General features: G+C 33.3%; 1 protein-coding gene across 5 annotated transcripts in view; it reads right to left on the reverse strand.

Moving 5' to 3' along the window:
- The window catches only part of LOC105486020 (neurobeachin), a 747,447-nt gene that overhangs the window by 487,429 nt on the left and 234,556 nt on the right, over window positions 1-25,462 (reverse strand). For all 5 annotated transcript variants that reach the window (XM_011748656.3, XM_071081645.1, XM_071081644.1 and 2 more), the window contains 3 exons: window positions 21,871-22,039; window positions 20,333-20,428; window positions 7,978-8,416 (listed from right to left, as the gene is read on the reverse strand). In XM_011748656.3, coding sequence (XP_011746958.1) covers window positions 7,978-8,416; window positions 20,333-20,428; window positions 21,871-22,039 — 704 coding nt within the window. The remainder of the gene's footprint in view (window positions 1-7,977; window positions 8,417-20,332; window positions 20,429-21,870; window positions 22,040-25,462) is intronic.

The raw sequence follows: 25,462 nt of genomic DNA on the forward strand, positions 1-25,462 counted from the left end.
ACAGATCATCAGGCATTCAATTCTCATAAGGAGTAGTTAACCTCAATCCCTCACATGTACAGTTCATGGTAGGGTTTGTACTCCTATAAGACTCCAATGTCACCACTGATCTGACAGGAAACACAGCTTGGGCAGTAATGTGAGCAATGGGGAGCAGCTGTAAATACAGATGAAGCTTTGTTTACTTGCTCACTGCTTCCCTCCTGCTGTCTGGTTCCTAACAGGCCACAGACCGGTACCAGTCTGTGGCCCAGGGATGGGGACCCCTGCTCTATTCTACACTTTCTTTACCAATTGAATTTTTTTAAAATCTCAATACTGTGCTTTCCACACAATTTCAAACTTCTATTACACATCTTTAAGACTGTAAACTACAAGAAAAGTGGATAATTCTTTTATACTACATAGAATCTATACACACTCCAAGGCTGTAAAAGTTATCATCAAAATGGTACAAGCCAGGACATATTTCAATCTAATTCACTTCATAAAATATTTCATTAATTGATTATATGATTTTAATAAATTGATACATAATACATGTAAGTGTGAATTCTTCCATCATTGAATTTATCCTATCTCAAAGCTAGATGTGATATATTCACTCATTCATTCAACAAATATTTATTGAACATTGCAATGTGTGTGGAACTGTTGTAAGCTCTGGAGATATAGCAATATATAGAATAAAATTCCTGCTCTCATGGAACTGACGTTCCAATACAGAGATACAGCAGATACAATAACATAAATGAGTAAATACAGTATATCAGATGTTAAGTGCTATAAGAAAAATAAAGCATAGATAGGAAGAAGGAATAATGTTGAAAGGGTGGCTCAGAGAAGATTGACCAAAAAATGGTAGTATTCGAGAGAACACTGAAGGGGGTTAAAGAATAAGCCAGGAGGCTATCTAGAGAAGAGCATCACAGTCAGAGGTAACAGTACAAAGGCTAGTGTGACAAGAGAACACTGGGTGACATGGAAAGCTGTAAGAGATGAGATAAGTAAGAGGGCTCAGCTCACAGGGCCTTGTAGTCCATTGTATAGATGCTGGCTTTTACTCAGAGAGGGATGAGAAACCATGAAGGCTCATGCACAGAAGAGGAATATAACCTTAGGTTACAAGAGGACCACTCTGGCTGCTATGTCAAGGATAGTCCTAGGAGGGACAATGGTTACTGTGGAGAATGACTAGGAGACTACAACAATACAAACAAGAAACGATGGTGGTTTGGAACGGAATGGCAAAGCAAAATCTGGTAAGAAGTGATTCAAATTTTGGCAATATTAAGAAGGCAGAGCAAATAAGATTTAAATAAGAACTGGATGTGGACATGAGAGTAAAGTCAAAGATTATGCAAAAAAATCTGCCTTAAGTAACAGAAAGGACAAGTTGCCATTAACTGAGATAGGAAAGAATGTGGTTGGAGCAGGTTTTTTATACTAATTTTTATACCTCTTTTTAATCATCCAAATAGCAATATTGAATAAGCAACTGGATAGATGAGTCTCTAGTTTAGAAAAGAGGTTCAAACTAAGATATAAATATAACAGTCATCAGCATATAGATGCTATTTAATGCCAGAAGAGTGGATAAGATGGCCAAAGAAGTGAATGCAAAGGGACAGCAAAAGTGGTATAAGGATAGAGTATTGGCAGTCTCCATTAATCAGTTTGGTAAATTTTGTAAAAACAGGGATACTATCTTATCTGTATACATCATGGTTTATCCTAAGTACAAAGAGAGATACTGAAGATAAGAAAGAGCTTTTAAATGGTGACTCATTAAGGCAAGTGAGTTTTATAATTATTCATGGCACATTGTAAGAATCCCTTTCTTTCTGTTCCCTACTGCTGTTTGAGCACGAACAGGGGATTACACTGACAAGTTTAGGAGACACAAGACAAATAGTACATGCCCCATGCCCTGAGGCATATTCCGTAGATACTTTAAGGAATATGACAGACAAACTGACCGTGCAATATATTTCAATAATTGACCTGGTCAGAGTTACGCCCAGGTCCTTTCAGGAACACAGGCTGTGCACAATCAAGGAAGAGTGGGCTGAAATGAAAAGGATCAATAGAAATTAACCAAGTAGGGAAAAGTGCCTACAAAAATTCAATAATAAAAACCTAGTAAGACAAAGAGATATGAAAAAACAAGGTAGGTTAAAGGAATTGCTTTAGATATCTCTGGCGGGTGAAAGGTGTGGACTTTCTATTCCAAACTAAAATAATCCTCCTTTATTATATAAATAACAAGAATTATTTCAGAATTTTCATCAGTTTCACACTTTAGAGAAATGTCTATGGCATAAAATAAATTTGGGGTGAGAAAGGAAACATGGAAATAGTGAGGGCAGTTAGGAGGTAACAGAAAGAATCCACCTTAGAGATGCTGAGGGGCTAATGTAGCTTGAGGATGGAGATGCACCTTTTCTGGGATTCACATCTTTTAGCCAAGCTCAAAAATATCCATCTGTTGCTTTGTGGGGCTAACAATCAGCCCATTTCATTTAAATATAATTTTGGAAATTTATGAGACCTTTTAGAAATCATGTAGCTTTATCCCATATTATCTGAGTTGGGAAACTGAGTTCCAGAGAGCCAAAAAGAATGAATCAAGGTCCCGGAACAAATTACAGAGATACCAACTATTAATATCCAGTTCCCCTAATTTCCAGGTCATCACTCTCTAACTAGGGTATGGATGTTAAATGTATATCTTGAAAGAAAAAGTTGAAACTTAAAAGAGAAAAATAATTTGTTACTGATTCTAGGATAACATGACAATTGACTTCAGTTCGTCAGAAATCACCAGGTGAATGCTCTCATGATTTTATCTATCATGTTTCCCTATTTTGTAAAATATCTGAGAACTGCAATACAAAAAATATGTTTAAGAAACAATAAAGAATTTCATCAAATCACCTATTAATGAGAGATACTTTATTCAGCTCTCTATAATTGCCAGGAGAGACAAAGGCGACAACATTGGGGAAATTAGGACACAAACATGCTCAGTCAAAACTGAATCTTCCAGCAACAGACCTTAAAATATATACTCAGGGCACCTGCAGCTTAATAAAAGCAGAAATTACAGTGGCGAGATGTAGGAAATTATAACTGTAAAGGCTGCAAGATTAATAATCAATTTGGATTACATTTATTTGTTCATCTTTTAAGTGATATGGTCAAAATACTTTTTTTAAAAAATAGAAAGTAATAAGAACAAATTGAAGTCTCCAGAATTATAATTTTTCATAGTTACTTAATTCTAGCTTTAAATAAATCAATGTAAGAAGACCTCATACTCTACTCAACATTTTAAAACGTATTTACCTGAAATTTCATCCTTACCACCAATACCAATATTAAAAAAAACTAATGAAACTAAAGAGAAAAGACCTAGCTCAAGCTTATACTTCATGTTTAATAATATGAAGTCTATCTAAATTGCTTTTTTTGCCCTATATTATTTACAAAATAGATTTTTCTTTTTCAGAGTATTAAACACTAGGAAGCAAGGATATTAAAATTTTGAGGAAAAAATACCTACTAGTTTCCCTGAATATATCAAACCCAGTAATTTGAATACAGGAGGTTTGCAAAATCTAAAAACATGAAGTGTAAGTCTGATGTGTGTTAGCCAAAGAAGCAACACAACTATAAGCTTTGTGTGATATCCTACACTTAAAACAATTTTTATAAACATGCTAACAGTTAAAAATTTATGGGAAGCACACTGCCCTTTTCCATTTTTTTTTTTTTTTTTTTTTTGTCTTTTGTTCAAACTAAGTGGGATCTCTGGAAATCCTAGGAAATTAAAACTGAACCAAACCACACCCCCCCACACACACACACACATATATACACATACACACACACCAAACTCTCAAAAGATAAAAAGCATGCAGATACTTAAGATTAAATTTTTAGTTTAAAAGATAAGTAAAAGGTTAATTGGTGGCTTTAGAGAAAAGCATTACTCCAGAGTAAAAGTTACACAGTACATGAAAAATAATAGCTCAATTAAAACATTTTATAAACCATCAATAAATATAGTAATCTATCCAAAAAGATAGTATTGTTAGGGAACTTGGCAATTTGATTTAAGAATTCTAAAATGATATTATTAGGCTTTTCTGTTAAAAATAAAATCATCATAAATATTTCTCTCTGCCTCACAGTAACAGAACTTTGAAAAAATTGTTAGAGTTTTATGATTGTATTTCCTCTTTACATACAGTGTTTGCTCACTATAGAATAGTACTAGAGGATCTCTAGCATTTTAATACTTCATGAGTACACATCTGTTTGGATCACTGAGTATAATCAAAGATATATATTTAATCTGCACAGATGACTGAAGGAAATAAAAGAAAAAGAATCAGCACTTTCCATATATGTAGAGAACATTTATGTAATATTTCATAATCTGCTGAAATATGTAATAGTAAAGAAAAAAGGTTAATTTTAATTAAGTCTAAATGTTTCTAAGAATTTGATGTTGCAATTTTTTATTATACACTTCAAAACACTGAAATTCACCAATGCTCCATCCTAAGGGCTGAGATACACTCAATGCAGAACACAAGTTAACAGAACTAAAATTATCCAGGTTGTTTTAAGAAATTATTTCCAAATTTAAAATCCAGGATAAGCATAAGGAATTCATTGTTAGCATGTCTGCAATATAACCAATAAACAACTGGTTAACAAAAGTAAAATCCTACATGAATTCTACTGACACTGTACAATATTATTAGGAGTGTGATTTAGTTACAAAGAAGTGACCAACTGAGTTTATATCTACTTTTCAACCAAAGATTAAAATGAAAAATACATTATTGGTAAAGTAAGATCCATGATAGATTCTGGGTTTGAAACTGGTAGCATTCAGGACTTTCATTCTAAAGCCTGTCATCTTGGATTCCATTTTCAACGAATTCAATCTGATGTTAAAAGACATGTCATAACTTGGATTTCAGACTTTAGTGCTTCAGAAATATGTTTATATACCTCATAATGTAATTATAGCTACCTTAAGACAGATAAGGCAAATGGTAGCAATACCCTGGAAGTATAATTGAAAAATGCACTGGTCCAGAAGCACTTGTGGGGATGATGTCTCTGAAAAGCTGCTCAAAGCTTCAGAGTTTGAAGTTAAATTTTTGATGTTGTCACTCTCAATCTATTGAATGGCTGACAGACAATCAAACCCGTCTGGCTGGCTGGCAGCTCATTTTGCTGGCAGGTGGCAAACAATTAGACACACCAATTTGTGCCTCCTGATGACATTAAAGCATGAAACTAAGTTGTATGCAGGGCCTAGTGATTTGTGTGAAAGCATTTCAAAAATAATACTCTTTGCCGTGGCAACTCATTTCAAACTGCCACCTCCCATTATGGCTTTGAGTAGTGAAGACGACAGACTTGAGTTACGTGCAGTGCAAGGCCGCTTCTGTTCAATCCGTCATCAGCGCCCCCTGAGACCTCAATCCCCTCCTTTCATCAATATCACCTCATCATTTACATTTGATAGTACTTGAGCTACTGCATATATTAACTACACTAGAGACTCTTTTCCTAAAAAGAACTGAAATATGCTTTGTGCTCTTCCATTTCATTTCTACTTATGCAATTTAGAATAATGATTCCATTCCTACTGCATTTTGCACAAATGCTATAGGAACATATAGAAAGTTCTATTTTTCTTAAAGCAATATTCTCAAAAGTATAATAAATTTTGAGTATGTAAGAATATTGGCACTCAGGTGACTGCTTTTTAAAGTTTTAATTAAAAAAACTCATTCTAACAATAACCCAAATTAAAACAAAAAAATTTTACTTAATGTTTATTTCATTGGATTTTCATATGTAAACCACAATAATCATCTGTATTTATTGGTTTGTATTTCACCAACATTTAAAGATATAATTTAAAATTAACTAGAATAAAAAACTTAAATTCTTATATATTATCTTATACGCTTTTAGAAATACACAAGTACGCATACTTACATGCATATATTTATACAAACTTATAAACACACATACAGGCATATCGTGAAAACATAAACCAAGTATGTCAAAAAGGTGACATAAATGAGAAACATCATAAGGAACACCCAGGGAACATTACTACATGAATGAACATCCAAACATAATATTAATACCAAAATACCAAAAAAAGAAAAATATTTCTTATATTTTATAGTCCTACCATTTTTTACTTTTTAAAACTTTTGACACAACACATTTTACCTATTATAGCAATTATGTGCAAATATCTTACTACTCTGTAAGTTCATAGAAGATAAAACTAATGTTATTCATCTTTATATTCTGCATAACTAGCGTCACTTACATTTTCTACAACAAATTTTCCAGATGTATCTGTAAAACACTACCAAAAGTGTTTACAGGCAAAGTTTAAATTATATTTGTGTATTAAAAGGGCAATTCGGCCTGGCGCAGCAGTGCACGCCTGTAATCCCAGCACGTTGGGAGGCCAAGGTGGGTGGATCATGAGGTCGGAGTTCAAGACCAGCCTGGCCAAGATGGTGAAACCCCGTCACTACTAAAAATACAAAAATTAGCCAGGCGTGGTGGCAGGTGCTACTCAGGAGGCTGAGGAAGAGAATTGCTTGAACCCAGAAGGTGGAGGTTGCAGTAAGCCAAGATCGTGCCACTGCACTCTAGCCTGGGTGACAGAGTGAGACTCCATCAAAAAAAAAAAAAAAAAAAAAAAAAAGTGTAATTCATCCAAACTGAAATGACTATACCACCACATCCTCTACCCCTAAACTAAAATGTTACTTAGAACAAAGCAATCTGGGTATTTTAGAGAAAGCAATATGGAATACATATTATTTTTTGACTATATATTTTGACATTTCCATTTAGAAACATTTTATTTCCTAATTTGATCTTGTCTTTCTAAAACAAAAAAAAAAATACTTGCTTGTCAATCACCTCATACATATATATAAATTTTTTGTATGAAAAGATGTTTTAAAACATCAGTAACAATGATTTCCTTTAAAAGGTAAGCCATCACAGTTTTTAGTTAATACATTAACATGCAAACATTATTTGGAATAGGCATTAATCCCAGTGATCAATGTTAAGTACTACTGTTAGTAATTGGTGACTAAAATATTCTTCTAATCTTGTACATATTTTTAAATAGTGGAAGATATTAGATGCGTAGGATATTTGGTTCTAAAATATCTTATTCTGCTTCTGTGAACTATCATTTTTATTGAACGTATACTGGAATAAAAAATTAATTGTCCCTTAAAAAATCCCTTGCATGATTTAACATTTGAATGTAGACATATGACATATGGGCCATGTTATAAATAATTTTGATACCTAAAATGCCAAAATACCTTTCAAAAATATTTACTTTTAAATATATGCTTCAAAATACAGCTTTTACATTGGTATTGGAAATCTCATAAAGAAGATGATCACAAACAATTTTTAAATTTTCCACATACTTCCATTTAAGGTTCAAATTTAAATGTTATCACTTAAAGCACGTTATATAATCTCCAACAATTATTATAGTATTTTATAATATTATAATGGAATTTCAGAGCCAGGATAAACCTTGGACAGCTGTGACCCATCCCCTTCCCCATTATATACATGAAACAACTAAGTCCAAAGAGAAAAATAACACCTCAATGTACTGTAGTCCTTTGATAATGGAATATAACCATAATCCATGTTTCCCTACTTCCAATTCAATGTGCCATCCATCATATCACATTGAAACCTCTTAAGATGTATTATTAAGATGTCTTATTATAAGATTAGGTTGAGCCATCATTTTGATTGTCTTTGTAATCAGAATCTACATTAATAAAGCTTTCAAGACCTTCTTTATATTTTAAAATTAACAAAGTCTAATTTTCCTTGTATGTATAAAGCCCAGTGAATAATAAGTTCAGTACCTACCTGTCAAAGGAATGAAACTGCATAGGAAGAATAGCTTGCGCTTCTCTCTTCAATGCTGGATCTGGGTATGGGATAGGTTCAGGGCCACATTCTGCAATTTCAACTGGAGCAGCCACAAGACTTTTCAGTATTTCCTTGACATTGATGCCTTTGGTTTGACTAATGCTAGATATGGATGGTGCAGGCTTCAACGTTTCACTGGGATTTTCAGTTAAGCTCTCTTGTGATTTCTTCACTTCAGATGACAAAGTGGATAAGAGTTCACTCATGGCATCAGGGCCTGTACTTGTTTCTAATTCTGCCCCATTCAGAATGCTAGCCACTTGCTCCTCTCCAATTCCTGAATCTGTATGGGGAATTGAACTTTCTGGCTGAATATCTTCACCAGGAGTTGGTGCTTCCTTTTCTTTTATAGTGTCTGGAAATGCAGCAGGTGTTTCTGTAATGAAAGAAACTAGGTTAGAAAAAAGCTTCGACAGTAAAAATCTTGCATTATTAATAAAATGTTCTCAGATATTCAAATAAAGAAAATAAAACTTGTAAAAAACAAAAAATTGCTAAATGGATGTGTATAGTAGTAACACAACTCAGTTGAAAGATATCATCCAGCCAGGCGTGATGGCTCATGCCTGTAATCCCAGCACTTTGGGAGGCTGAGGCAGGTGGATCACCTGAGGTCAGGAGTTCGAGACCAGCCTGGCCAACATGGTGAAACCCCGTCTCTACTAAAAACACAAAAATAAGCTAGGCACAGTGGCATATGTCTAATCCCAGCTACTCGGAGGCTGAGGCGGGAGAATCGCTTGAACCCGGGAGGTGGAGGTTGCAGTGAGCTGAAATCATGCCACTGCATTCCTGCCTGGGCAACAAGAACAAAACTCCATCTCAAAAAAATAAAAAAAAAAAAAGATATCATCCACTACACCTATTATTTTGTTCAAGGAGCATCAAAATAATCCTCTTGCTTCTTAAATCATCTGGCATTTCAAAACTGATGCCTTCAAAAGCATCAGGAAATAGTTCTTATAACAATTTCCTAAAGCAGCTTATAAATAATAATTATATGATGTTCCCCTCCTATCCTTTGATTGTTAGCTACCAAACAATCATAGAAGAGAAAGTCTTATATTTATTAGTTTCCTTAAAAATATAAAGTCATTTTTATACCTTCTTTGGTACTTCAATAACTAATAATATCTGAAATATTCAAGATAATCGAAGACATTATTTTAAAATTACAATACATAAAATTCTGACACACTTGCAAAATGCAAAGCAAGTCAAACGATTAGTTCTAAAGAATAAATACATTAATAATATAATCATGTTCCTCAAGGACAAGGCCTATATTTTGGAATACTCATGCTGATTCTTCATAAATATAAAATTCAATCTGTGAAAATTAAATCAGAAACATACATGTGCATATAACTATACAGATAATGAAATACACATACAATATTAACAACTAAAAGTAATGAAATCAAAAAATCTTTAAAGTGTTAAATTTCTATTAAATTTCATCAAAGGTTAATGTAATAAAGTTCTCCATATAATGAAATGTTACCAAATTCTAAATGATAACCTTGAAAAGTATATCTCATCTAAGTATAAGAGAGATGACAGTCCTTACTTAATCATTTTGAATAAAGTAAGATACCATTAAGCTACTACATGTAAATTCACTGCAGCTCTTGCTTAAAGTGGAAGCTCAGTAAATGTTAGCTATTTGCATTACTTAAAACTTACATTTAAGTTTGAAAGTTTCACAATCTTTGAAAATGAGAAGCACAGACTAAATTATTTCAAAGATCTCCCAAAAATGTGAAAATCAGTAAATTCTATATAACTTCTCAGGTTTTGTTGTTATTATTTGCTTGTTTCTTTGAATTCAAAGGTTGTTAGGACAAGAAACCAGGAAACTGCCCAACAGGAAAATAGGCTACCTTGATGTCAGTAAGACATCTCAAAAGCTTTTGTGAAATCTCTAGTAAAAACACAAAGAAGTGTTCTGATCATAGAATTGTTGGGTGTGATCACAGCTTGCTGAAAGTTTTGTACATACGTACTAAAAATTAGAAACAATATGAAGGGATTTTGTCAGTAACAGACTCAATTCTTGGGTGCTGTCTATTAAACAGTTTTTTTAATCGCTTGAATTTAGACTAATGGCATGCCATTCAAATTTCCTGAGAGTGTGAATTTATAATACTTTTTTGAGGATAAGCATCAGAAAAATGTTACCAGGTTTTGAAAGAAAGAAAATTCCCCTTTTTTTCCCTCCCCCTTTTCTTTTGTTCCCTTTTCTTTTGAGTCAAATTATACCAAATCTACACATTAAATTAGGAATAAATAACATCTTCATATTATTCAAAATACCTAATATCAAATACTAATTTAAACTAACTTAAAATATGCATTTCTCACAATGCAATGTCATAGTTTTCCTCATATTTAATGAACAGGTTTAAATTTTGTTTGTTTGTTTGGTCAAAGATGATAAGACTGAAAGAACAGATTAATCTGGGGAATATGATAATAATATTCAAACATTCATATTGGATGACCAATGTGAAAATCAGGGTAGATTCTTTACTGCTTCCAAGATTAAAAATTAAAATAACTGCATTTGAGAAGACAATGTCAATAACAGTAGGCAAAGGACTAGAGAAGGAAACAGGTAAGAAGTAAAGACAACAGTTTGGCATTTTTAATAAAACCTTGTAAAAGAAGACTAAGACTTAAATTAGAATAGTAACCCTAGAAATGAGAAGGAGGAGAAGACTAAGGATATTTCTGAAATACCTAGGTTAAGAAAAAAATAGTGGTAATACGTCACTAACTGAGAAAGGAAGAAAATGAGATTTCTTCAGGAGAATAATTAACTAAATTTTGAATCACTTTTAGTCTACAGAATCTCTAAGATACTTATATCTGCAGGTCAAAAGAAGAATAGCCATACATTTTGGGATCATTCAAACTGAGACAGTAGCCGAAATTTTGGAAGTTGATAAAATAATCTACAAATCTAGAAGGAGAAGACGACTGAGGCAGTTATTTTCACTATTAGAGATACCACTGAATATATTTTAACATACATTTGCATCTATAGATTATACATTTTTTGAGTGAAAACAATTGCAGCAAAGTATCAGGAAAGAATTAAATAGTTTAAACAGTAATAGTGACAAGAGGACAGAAAATGTAAATTGCAGAAACACAAACTCTAACAACAACAAAAACAAAACAGTGTCATGGTTACTAGCATGGGCTAATTTTTATAGAGTTTAATTATCAAAAGTCATATAGTTGTGTCTAACACTTAGTGTGATTTTAGCTAATTTACAGATATGGTCTAGCATTTTGACTTTACATTAATATAATGTCTAACTATCATTATATATGACATGTTACATTAACAGCTATACAAAAAGTTTAAACTTCTCAAGTTATATTAGACTGAAATATAAGCATTTCACTAGCAAACAAAATATCTAAGGAAATAAAATCTGATTTGGTGTTCACAAGCTACCACATAAAAAGACTTTTGCCACCAACTACATAGTATTTTGCTTTTCTGCTCAACTATTTGACTTTCAATGGACATTAAAATCTTTAACTTTCTAACTAGATACTTGAAACTTCAATATAAATGTTGACCTCTAGATTATAAAACACAATTAAAACTTTCTAGAAATCAAATATTAGCATATTTTCAAATAGCTCATCAAAATATTTACAGAGTACTAAAAAGTCTCAATTTCATTTTTATTGAGACTGACAAAAAAATGATCTCAAAAAGGAAGTAGCAATTTTGATATTTCAAAGAGTCTTATTCAAATAAACATGTTTTGTAAAGCATACATGCTGTGATATTACATAGAAATAAAATTAAATGCCAATAGGATATTTTATAATAGCAATTAAAAAACAGATCAGTAGTCAAAAAACCTACCTTAATTTCTCATTATGCATTTACATCCTTAACAGAACATGCTCTCAGTTATAAACTTCAGCTTAGATAACTTATGTTTCCAGAATACCTCTTTGTGACACTAAAGTACTTTGAGGATTTAATCCATGACTTAAATAGGAAGTTAGGCATGAACTGCAGAGAAACTATAAATGATTGCATCTGTGTAGGTTATAGTAATCACAGGCATGTACATTTTCAATAGCTCTTATCAGTTTCTGTAGCAACAGGCAATGTAAGCACACAGAACAGAAACATTACTAGCCAGAGTGATCTTAACCTTGTCAGAAACAGGCATTTGGATGCCAGATGCCTCTTTTTCTTACTGTTTTACATCGAATATAATGAGTTCATCTAATACATTTTAAGAAAAATATGGGGACAAGTTCAGCAAATGACATCATATTTACACAGTGACTTCACGTATCACATTCCTTCCTCCAAAAATCCTGTTTTACCATGATTTATGAAGAATTTCAACATGCCTTACATACTAAATTACTGAAATTGTCATTTTCCAAACTCTCTAAATAAGGAGTATCATGAAAGAAACATACAGCACCTTGTTAGTATAGAACTAAAGATATTAAGTTACTTACTTCAAATAATAATATAAGCAAATAAATCACTGTAATTTAAAATAAAACATAAAAAAGCTGTATGTAACTTACTCATTTTGTTTATATTAAATCCATAAATGCAAAATTAATTAAATATCTTAACTCCAAAGAGGAAAAAAATACACAAAAAGATTTTAAATCCTCATTAAAGTTCATTTTAAACAAAAAATACTGCAATGCATTATTTGCATTTTTTTTTTTTTTTTTTTTTTTTTTTTTTGTGAGGCGGAGTCTCGCTCTGTCACCCAGGCTGGAGTGCAGTGGCGCGATCTCGGCTCACTGCAAGCTCCGCCTCCCGGGTTTCCGCCATTCTCCTGCCTCAGCCTCCCGAGTAGCTGGGACTACAAGCGCCGCCACCACGCCCCGCTAATTTTTTTGTATTTTTAGTGGAGACGGGGTTTCATTGTGTTAGCCAGGATGGTCTCGATCTCCTGACCTCGTGATCCGCCCGTCTCGGCCTCCCAAAGTGCTGGGATTACAGGCTTGAGCCACTGCGCCCGGCCTGCAATTGTTTATATATGATTTATTTTGTTTGCTTGCTACACTAAGTGCATGAAAATAATACAATTCAGGAATTAAATATTATTACTAAATTATATGCCCATAAGAGATAAAATGAAAATTAAGAGCCAAGAAAATCTTCTAATTGATGTTTTGACTATGCTGTGTTAACATGCAGGTCCGAGTTTATCCTACTTGGAGTGCACTGAGCTCTTTAGACATATAATGATTTTCATCAACTGTAGGGCATTTTCAGACCAATATTTCTTCAAATTTTCTTTCTGCTCCTTTCTTTTTCTCTTCTTTCCTCTGGGACTCCCAGTATACATATGTTGGTTCAACTTAATGGTGTCAAAAAGGTCTGTGAGGCTCTGTTCACTTTTCTTCATTCTTTCTTTGTTATCTTCCTCAGCATAGGATAAACACAATCGAGCTATCTTCACGTTGCTGATTCTTTTTCTGCCATCTCAGATCTTCTGCTGAACCCCTCTAAGTGAATTTTTCATTTCAGTTATTACAATTTTCAACTCCAGAATTTCTATTTGGTTCTTTATTACATATATCTTTATTGGTATCCTCCCTTCGGTGAGATATCACTCTTATACTTTTAGTTCCTTAGAAAATGCTTCCTTTAATTACTTGAGCTTATGTAAAATAGCTGGTTTAAAGTGTCTGTCTAGTAAGTTCTATATCTGGGTTTCCTCAGGGGCATTTTATATCAACTGCTTTGTTTCCCCTGTGTATTGACCATACTTTCCTATTTCTTTACTTGTCCCATAATTCTTTTTGTTGTAAACTGGATATTTTAAATAACATAATGTGGCAATCATGGAAATCGGACCCCAATTAAAGAGTTTGTTCTTGTTCTGTTTATTCATTTTCCTGAACTAATTCTGTAAAATCTGTTTTCCATCATCTGTAGCCACTTAAGTCTCTGCTCAGTTAACCCAGTGGTCAGCTATTGATTGCACAGACATTGTCTTAAATGTCTTGAACCAATAAATTTTCCACCCTTGCCAGAGGCTCTGTGTGTGTGTGTTCGGGGGTGCCTGCAATGCTCCCATGGTTTAAAACTCTCTCTTAGCCTGTGCTTCCTTCTTGGGCTGGGCCTCAAGGTCAGCCAAAGGTGAGAGACTGAGGCCTTCTCTGGTCTTCCCTGGGCCTAAGTACAGCCCCGGGAATATGGATATCTCATTCTCACATCTGTTTAAGCTTTTAGGCAAGGTTCTTGTTTGCCCCAACTGGCACTATCACTTCAGGCAGTTGCAATGTTAAAAAAAAAAAAAAAAAAATGCTGATTATTTTCAACAAATACCTTGGAGACAGGCTTTTCTCACTAAACAAGCTCTAGATTAGGTCAAATAATAATAAGCCCTGTGAATGAAGCTTTTCCAGGAAGATTCCATACAGTTCAAATAGTTACAATGCTCTAAGGTTGAGACTTTCTAAGGAATTCCAAACCTAATCTACTCCCACTCCTATCCCCAGTGACTGCTAGGCTTCTGGTTTTCAAAACTACCACTGGTGTCTGGCCTCCGGTTTTCAAAGCAACCACAGAGTTGAGGAAAGGTAGATGGCAACAAGGTGAGTTAAATCACTCTAAATCTTGCTATTCTTATAAAGGTCTAGAGTTTTTCTTGAATTAACACCCTCTGGGTTATTGTAAGCCTCTGATTGCTTTCCAAAGAACAGAAAAAGCTGATTTTGACAGTTTTGCCAGTGTTCTCATTGCTCTTTTAGAGAAGTAGTATTTTGGAGGTTCTTACTTTGCTCTTCCCAAAGTCCCACTTACAAGCAATGTTTAGAACTCAAATTTTAAAGTAGTTACAATTTTCACTTATTTTAAATAAATTATTGACTAGAAATTACAATATATTTGTATATATGTATTTTGCTTTTCTCTTCCCCTAGATTGTGCTTTTACTCTTTTTCTTCTCAAAGGAAAAAAAAAAAAAAAACATAAACCCTATTAAAATGTATCATGCACTTTTATAATGCAATGGAGGCAACCAATAACACTAATAATAAAATGGCGACATATACAATTATACATCCGATCAAGGTTTAATATCCAAAATACATAAGGAACTCAGCTCAACAGCAACAAAACAAATAACCCAATTAAAGCACAGGCAAATAACTTGAATAGACACTTCTCAAAAGAAGACAAACAGCTAACAGGTATATAAAAAAATGCTCTACTTCACTAATTATGAGGAATGCAAATTAAAACTGCAAGGAAATATCACCTCACACAGGATGGCTATTATTGAAAATGTGGCCAGGCGCAGTGGCTCACATCAGTAATCACAGCACTTTGGGAGGCATAGGCAGGTGGATCATTTGGGGTGGGGAGTTCGAGCCAGCCTGGCCAAGATGGTGAAACCTTGTTTCTACTAAAAATACAAAAATTAGCCGGGCGTGCTGTTGCACGCCTGTAATCCAAGCTACTCAGGAGGCTGAGGTGGTAGAATCACTTGAACCCAGGAGGTGCAGGTTGCAGTGAGCCAGGATCGCACCACTGCACTGAAGCCAGGGTGAAAGAGTGAGACTCCATCTCAAAAAACAAACAAACAAAGAAAACAAAATGTAAAATATAAGTGTTGGAGAAGATGTGAAGAAAAGGGAACCCTTGTACACTATTGATGGAAATGAAAATTAGTATAGCTATCATGGAAAATGGTATTGAGATTCTTCAAACAATTAAAAATAGAACTACCATACAATTCAACAATTCCACTTCAGGGTATATATCCAAGTGATATGAAATCAGTATTTGAAAGAAGTATGTGTACCCCAATGTTCATTGCAGCATTATTCACAATAGCCAAGATATGGAATCAATTGTCTATTGATGAACAGATGAATGAACAAATAAAATGTATATACACCATGGAATACTATTCAGCCATAAAAAAAGAAACTCCTGTCATTTATGACATGGATGAATCTAGAGAACACTGCATTACATTAAGTCAGACATAAAAAGACAAATATGGGTATAATCTTACTTGTATAGGGAATCTTAAAAAGTTGAACTCACAGAAGTAAAGAGTAGAATGCTGGTTACTAGGGACTGGGAAGATGTTCACCAAAAGAACCAATGTTTCAGTTACAGAGACGGAATAAGTGCTGGTGATCTATTTTACAACATGGTGACTACAGTTAATAACGTGTCAGTAGTTGAAAACTGCTGTGAATAAACTTTAAACATTCTTACCACAAAAAAAAAGATACGTGAGGTGAAGAAGACATTAATTAGCTTGACTTAATCATTCCCTAATGTACACAAATATCAGTATATCACATTGTACACCATAAATACATAAACTAAAAAAAGTTAGTTATGATTACCCTCTTGAAGCATACATTCTAATAAACAATTAAAGAAAGCATTGAATAGAAGAAAGGAAATAAAACAAGATGATATGAGAAAGAATAATAATGGAAAGGAAGCTACTTAGTTACAGGAGTCAGGGAAAGCCTCTTGGAGGAGGTGAATTGAAGAATGAGTAGGCACCAGTCACACAGAAAACTGGGAAAAGAGCCAAAAGCCAGTGACAAAATACAAACATCCTGAGGCATGAAAATGCTTGGCATGATTAAAAAACTAGAAGGTAGTCTGACTGTTTCATAGTGAGCAAAAGAAAGAATAACATGAGATAAAGTTGGAAACATAGTCAATAGTCATCTTATCTAGGGTCCTTGTGAAATGTTACCCTAAATACTACTACAAATTTTATGTCAAGAAAGGACATAATCTGCTTTATCTTTTAAAACAATGAAATTGGCAGTAAAACTAAAAATAAAAGAATAACGATCAGTAAGAGAAGTAAGGAATTCACTTTGGAGGTGAGTATTGTAATTGAGGCAAGTCAGAATTAGAATAGTTTTGCTATGTTAAGGCATTTTAATTTTGTTCCAAAAATTACAGGGAGCCTTTTGAGAATTTTAGAAAGAAAAATTACTTTATTAAAGTTATTATATATTATAAAATATTTATTATATTAAAATGGTATATAAATTATACTTACTCTGTTACTATATTGTATTATATATTAGTGTTATTTCCAAAATTGTCAGTAATAAACTGAGAGAAAGCCCAGAAACAAAAAGTCCAATGAAGAAACTATGGCAATACTTCAAGAAGGGATTTGAGTCTGAACTAAGGTATTACATCAAAATTTAAAAAAAGAGATCAGAGAGCTAATTCAAAAAGAAGCTGAAAGAAGGGAGTGGGATGTGGAGGAGCTGAAGAGTAGTCCAGAAAAGGGTTTCTCAAACTATTTGTGAAAATTTACATTTATCTCCTCAATCCATCATTCGCTGACACATTTAGAAAATAAAATATAAAATTTTATTTACTAATTGTAGTAAATTACTAAAAAAATAAAAAAAATTTAAAACTACACAAAACAAAAGCACAACTGTTTTTGTTATTTGATTAGGCAGACATAAAATTACACATCAATAAATATAATCAGACAAAAATAGCACAAAGAAAAAGAACACAATTATAAAAATGGCCTGTGTTGTTCACCAAAAGTGAACTGGGGATTAATTTAGACAACTACTATTACACTTGCAACTTTTCTTCATTACACATCATAACTAAACAAAAGTTTTAGGTAGAGAATGATCCTCACCTCCCAAATGCCTATATGAATATTTTGAACAAACACTGAAATTATAAATAAAGTTTGTGATGTTGACAATGAGCTTTTTTGCTTGTTAATTTATCTAATCTAAGGCGAACTGGCAATAAAGCAACTCAGGGGAATAATAAATACCTAAATTGTTTTTGTTTTATTTCAGTAACACTCAAAGAGGAGAAAGTAATGTCACACAGGTATGCTGATGGAACGAAAACTCTTCTACATCTTGTATAGTTATAACAAGATGTAAGTTATATTTCAGTGACAGAAATGGATTCCAGATCCATGAATTTGCTATCTGTGAATCTTCTATTGCTAGAAAATAAAATATAAAATAGTCTGCCCAATCCATAAAATGACAGGTGATAATTTGAAAGATGAACAAAATCTGACCATTCCTAAAGACCAGAACACTTAATAAATTTTTTTCTTTGAAAAAGGGTCTTGCTCTGTTGCTCAGGCTGGAGTGTAGTAGGCACAATCACAGCTCACAGCAACCTAAACTTCCTGGGCTTAAGCAATCTTCCCACCTCATCCTCCTGAGTAGCTGGGACTACAGGCACATGCCACCATGCCTGGTTAATTTTTTAATTTTTCGTATAGACGATGTCTCACTACGCTGCCCACCAGGCTGGTCTCAAACTCCTGGTCTCAAGCTGTCCCCTCTCCTCGGCCTCCCAAAATGCTGGGATTATAGGCATGCGCCACCAAGCTGGGTCGATAATTATTATTAAATTGTGAAACATGTCATAGAAATTGTGTACCTCTAAGATTTTAACTTTTGTGTTCTTTGATCATACCTACCATGAAAAAATATCTTTCCCTGTTTGGAAGCATTGAGTTCATGAAAAATATTTGACAGACACTTTCCCCCAATAACCACTGCACTACAGCATGCAGTAAGTTATGATAATCTGCCATAATATCACATAATACAAAGAATAATAGCAAATTTACCACATTGGCCTTAAAGTAATTCAAAATTTTATTATGCTACTAACACCACTGTTCAGTGTAACTGAAACTATTTTCATAGCAAGACTTTCTCGACAACGTGCATTAATATTCTGATACAGGCTCCTTAATCTGGGCAGATACACCAGGATACTTTCCATAGCAGAGCCTTTAGAACACACTCCACCAGACAAACTCCAGAAGATGTCTGCTGACAATCTCATCCTTTTTTTTGGTTTGCACAGTTTAGAGCTAGATGTGTTTGTCAGTCAGCAGTGAAGTTGAGAACAATATTTTTCATTTCATCATGCTGTTGAAAGGTTGCACATTTGTAAAAAATAGTATCTGTACATTCATTAAGTTGTAACAAAAATATTTTGCTAGCTTTATTTGTTCCAAAAATTGCTGTTCCAAATGATTAGCTACTTATGGAGTATGTTGAAGTATCGTATCACCTGGAGCTCGGCGTCCTCTTCAAAACTCATTCAATTATTGGCAGAATTCAGTTCCTTCCTGCTGTAGGACTAAAGTCCCCACTTTCTTGCTGGCTCTCAGCTGGTGAGTGCTATTAGCTATATGGTTTCCTCAGATCCTTGCTCCTTCATCTAAGCAATAAAGATCCTCCTTCATGTCAAATCTCTCTCACATTTCAAGTCTCTTGGACTTCCTGTTCTGTGACCAGAGAAGGAAACCCTCTTCTTTTACAGAGCTCATGCGATTAGGTCAAGCCCACCTGGATAATCACCATTTCTTAAAGGCTAATGTGCCATTCAGCATAACCTAATCACAGGGGTAAACACCATCATATTTACCATCCCAGGAATTTTGCAGAGTGTGTACACAGGAAAACCCTGGAGCTATCACAGAGTTCTACCTATTACAATCTTCTGTTCTGAAGTCAGTCATCTCATGTTACTCCTACCCAAAGATATTATCATTTTGGCTATTGTATTTTTCATCTCTAAAATTGTCATTTTTTTCTTTGTATCTTCCATTTCTCTCCTCAATACGTTAACTTTTTTCCATTAAATTGAAAAATATCTTGAATATACATATAATGGCTTCTATAATGTCCTTATCTGATAATTCTGCCACTTCTGTTGTCTCAAAATCTGTTTCTATTCACTGATATTTTTCTTTTGCTTATGTATCACATTTTCCTCCTTCTTTGCATGTTTAACAATTTTTGTTGGATGTCTAACATTTAATTTTATGGTTTTTGGTAAGGACTTTCGCATTCCTTTAAACAGTGTTGGGGCTTTGTTCTAACTGGAAGTTAAATAACTTATAGATGAGTTTGATGCTTTTGAGGCAAGCTTTTAAGCTTTATTCTAGAGTAGCCTTTATATTAGGCTCATTTAGTCCCACGACTACTAAATTGTGACTCTCCTGAGATCTCTCCTGAGTGCTACCATTATGCATATTAATACACATGTAATTAGGTATCCTTAATTTATAGATGATACTTAAAGAAATGTAATAAAATACAAATATAAAGGCTCTCAATAGCTAGGTATAAATACAATGTTTCATATCTCCATGAAACCTGAGGTATATACTTGTTTATAAACAATTATATCATGAATATTTATTTTATAACAATTCATGAAATAAGAATACCCAAACAGGTCAGGAGATGAGGTCAATATTACCTTTGTAAAATGAGTGGCCAAAGCTCTGCTCAGGAATTAACTTGGCAAGGAATCCATGGTTCAAACTTGGATGAGGGATAGATGGTATGACCACAACTGTGGAGAAAATCATGGAATCAAATTTGAGCCAGCATGTAACAACCTGCAACATGGTCCACTGAAGATCCATGACAATTCTATATTACTGCAACATGCAAACAATACTAGCAATAACAAATGCATTTCTGAAGAAAAGAGGTTAAGTATTAAGAGAAAGAAAATAATACACTTGTTAAGCAGAGTAATTCTAGCAACATACACAGAGACATACAAATACACAAGAAAATCAGAACTAGAAGGTTCACTACACTATTACTTTTTGTACATATAATGGATATAAAAGCATTAAAAATGAAAAGAATTAAGATGATAAGTCTGTGTTTTAAATGGTGAAAAAACATGAACTGGAATGGTAGGATGATGTTTAATCTGAAGAATAAAATTAAAAGTGAAAGTATATTATAATGAAAAATTCTCATGTTTAGGTGTTAAAAGTACATGTATCATGCAACAGCAAAATATTGTAGCTAAACCATAACCCATATCTATATGACATCAATAAAAGGTATATGAAATATGATATGCTTATGAAAAACAAGATGCAGAGATTTGACCACTAATTTCTACTCACTTTTTAAAATATCCATTTTATTTATAAATCATATGCATTTATTTAGGAAAGAAAATTTCAACTACAAATTAATCCAGTGGTATATGAAATAACCATTAGGTTATCAAGGTCTCACTGCAAACAATAGAGAAACAACCTTGATATAAACACCTGGAAGGAAATGACAATGATAGGTGTCCAATATTAAAATGTTAGTTGCCAGAAACTGTGTTTACGCTGTTCAAGTAGAGTGGGCAAAGCTAGTAATGCAAGAACAGATGCAACATGAGCATTTTCTGCAAATGAAAAAGGCAGCATGACCCAAGGTGGTTCATTGTTGTCCATGTTAACTTTCCACAAGTCTTTGATTTTAGTTGAGGCCACTTTGGTATAAAGTTTAGAACACATGTTTGATTATAAATCACTGACAGAATATTTAGATACTGAATTAACTATATACAGTTAAAAAAGAAAAAAATCCAACTTCTGAGCTTGGCTATAAAGATGTGTATTTTGACTTATCCTTGGCATTAATAACTCTATAATGACTTTCTACTTCCATGTTCATAAAGGTTAAAAAAGTAATACATTTAAAAATGTAGGAGTTACTTGTATATTAAATAATGGTATAAATTAATGATTTATATTAATAAATGAGAAACACTGAAACCAAAGCTGTACTGATAAGATGAGAACGTCGCAACTATATAGAAATATCATTCATACATTTTTGTGGAATTAAGGAATACTAAATTAGCATTTCTATACCAACCATTCATAAATATTTGAGGTGATTATGCAGAGGTCCAGTTCAAATCCAGATGTAAAGGTGAAAAAAAAAGGAGATACATCATGGTGAAAATTCAAATAATTATACAATGTTAAGTACCTGTACTTGTTGGTGAATTTATTTCTTGTCTGATGTTTCTACCTGGTTGGCTTCCAGTTCTTGTAGTCTCTCTCTGGGGTTCTAATATGTCACGATACTTGGAAACCATCAGAACCGAAATGAAGTAAACAACAGCCAGAGCTAAGAACTGTGCCTGTTTGCTATCATCCTATGAAAAATGAAAAGACAGTTTTAACAACACTCTAACTTTTTAAAGTATAAGTTCTTAAAGCGCTAGAAACTGCTATTTCATTATGTTTATGGAGGCAAAATATGATATGTAACTTTTATGAAAACCTGCTAAATATATATTTTTATTTAATAAGTATTATTTAACTACAAATATAAAACTCCCAAAATATATCATCTATAGGTTGGAAAGTAATTTCCAAAAACTAGAATATTAAAATTTTATTATTTGCCCTTTTTTGTCCATTATTATCTACTATTTACATAACGACATACTATGTGTGCTTATAAAATACATAGATGGCACAAAGTTGAAAAGAATAATTTAATGTCCCGAATTTTTTAAAAATCAAAAGTTTTATATATTATAACTGAATAAAATTAATAGGATAAAACTACAACTGAAATACATATAAAATCCTAGCATAACTGGAGCAAGAGACTATATGAACACGAAATAGAGGAGAAGTAAACAATGGGGGAGCATTAAACATGAATTTACATAAGCTCAATATGAGCCAGAAGTGTGATTATGGCAGCATGAGAAAAAGTTAATTCAATCTTCAATCATATCAACAGGTAACATTTCACAAATCCTTCTAGACATTGGCTTAGGCAAAGATTTCATGACCAAGAACCCAAAAGCAAATGCAACAAAAACAAAGATAAACAGGCAGGATTAAACTAAAGAGCTTCTGCACAGCAAAAGGATCAGTCAGCAGAATAAACAGACAACTCACAGAGAGGGAGAAATTCTTCACAATCTATACATCCAACAAAGGACTAATAGCCACAATCTACAAGGAACTCAAACAAATTAGGAAAAAAAACAAAAAACAAAAAAAACAACTCATCTAAAAGTGGGCTAAAGACATAGACAATCCTCAAAAGAAGATATACAAATGGCCAACAAATACATGAAAAAATGCTCAACATCACTAATTATCAGGGAAATGCAAATCAAAACCACAGTGTAATACCACCTTACTCTCACAAGAATGGCCATAATAAAAAAAAAAAATTAGATATTAGCACAGATGCCATGAAAAGGAAACACTTCTACACTGCTGGTGGGAATGTAAACCAGTACAACCACTGTGGAAAACAGTGTGGAGATTTCCTAAAGAACTAAAAGAATTAACATTTGATCCCGGAATCCCACTACTGGGTATTTACCCAGAGGAAAAGAAGTCATTATATGAAAAAGATATTTGCACATGCATGTTTATAGCAGCACAATTTTCAATCGCAAAAATGTGGAACCAGCCCAAACGCCCATCAATCAATGAATGGATAAAGAAACTGTGGTACATATACACTACGTCATACTACTCAGCCATAAAAAGTAACGAAATAATGGCATTCACAGCAACCTGGATGGGATTGGAGACTATTATTCTAAGTGAAGTAAGTAACTCTGGAATGGAAAACCATCATATGTTCTCACTCATAAGTGGAAGCTAAGCTATGATACAAAGGCATAAAAATGATACAACGGAGTCTGGGGACTAGGAGGGAAAAGGGTGGGAAGTGGGTAAGGGATAAAAAGACTACAAATTGGGTTCAGTATATATTGCTCAGGTGACGGGTACATCAAAATCTCATAAATTGCCACTAAAGAACTTATGTATTCAAATACTACTGTTCCCCAAAAACCTATGGAAATAAAACATTTTTTAAAAAGAAATAATAGTCCACTATTCTGCACAGCAAAAATGACCTCTAAAACACTGCCAATATTTCAGGCTCCTCATTTCCAAACTCAAAGATAAAATGGAGTTTTTCCAGAGGAGAACAGCAAATGGTAAAAGGTCTGAAAAAAAACTGTCTAACTCAGAAAGCAATGACAGTTAAAACACTGGCTGTGATGTGGTAAGAGAGATAACTTTAAAATAAGTATGCTTCCAAAAATATAACAAGCTGCATGTAACCTTGAGAGCTCTATTCAAAAAGCCTAGATAAACTTCTTCCAGGGAAATAATGATAAGTATCAAGTCTAAATTGTGTGACCTCTAATACACTAGAGTATATCTAAGGAATAAAATGTGAACCTTTATTAAGCTTCTTTTATAAGCTAGGTAAAACTGATACTTTCAAACCAAAACTGAAAGCAGTTACTGTGGCCTACAGATAATAGGCAGAATAAGAAATAAGGAAAACAAATAAGCAATAAATTCTAGTAACTTGATTAACAGGCACTTTATATTACTTCATCTAAGCACAATGCAAACAAAATTCATAATTTATGTGCATTTGTAAGCAAAAAGCAAATAAGACATATTTACTGATGATTTAATAGTGTGAAACAGTCTGGCTAATGGGGAAAATGACCAAAATACATAAAATCTGTTCCGAATTATTCTCAATTTACTATTTCATACATTGTGGGTTACAGTTTTTCTACAGATACTTTGTCTTACAAACTGTTTAAAATGCATATTCTTTGCATTAAAAGCTGATAGGATAAACACAGAGAGAAGTGAAGAAATCAAATACCTAAGCAGTTATTACAAAGGAAAATGAAGCACAATCAGATTAAGAAAAGATACTGACCAAGAACTGATTCACACATTGCTCAAGCTGTGACAGATCATAATATCCCACAATACTTCTATTTCTAACACTAGAAACTCAGTACCAGGCAATCAGAAGGCATTCAACAAATATGTGTAGAATGAATGAATGAATGAATGCCAACTACAGAGTGGCAGAGCTGTAAATAACAGACACTAAACTGCTGTCATAGCTAGACGAAAACCTCCTTTATATATGGCATGAAAAGAGTTAGCTTTTTTTTTTTTTTTTTTAATACAGACATCCTAGACAATTGTGCTTCTTATTTCCAGTTCTGTCAATATAGATAGAGGCTAAACATCTGGGGAATGACTACATTTTTACACAAATTAATTGACTTGCTCAGGTATTTTATTACTGAGAAGACATGAGCTGTATAATGTTTCTCCTATCTGCTTTAAGTGTTGCCATGGTGTACCTTCCCAACAACATCAAGGTAATATAACTTGTGTTAATTGGGTTTATGTTATGTATTAAGCACTAAATCCATATTATCCTAAGCTTCCAGTTAAGGGTTAAGAAAAAGTTAAGACTCAGAAACACTGAGACCACACAACTGGTATAAGGTAGAGTCAGAATTCCAACCCAGATCTTTCCAAAGAATTCTCTTTTCATCACCATATTTCACAGATATAATGACTGCTGGGTTATCCAAAATATTTATAAAATATCCATGAATTTAAGAGAAATCATCATCTACCATATAACCTAATTCAAAATTTACTAACAAGTTAAACACAATGTCACCCTTAATAGAAACTCCTTCAGTATGTTATATGTTACATCTGACTGTGCCTTTGGAGGTGAAGATGTGTTCCATGTTTTTAAT

Source organism: Macaca nemestrina, chromosome 16, assembly GCF_043159975.1.
Source record: "Macaca nemestrina isolate mMacNem1 chromosome 16, mMacNem.hap1, whole genome shotgun sequence".
Classification (NCBI taxonomy): Eukaryota; Metazoa; Chordata; class Mammalia; order Primates; family Cercopithecidae; genus Macaca; species Macaca nemestrina.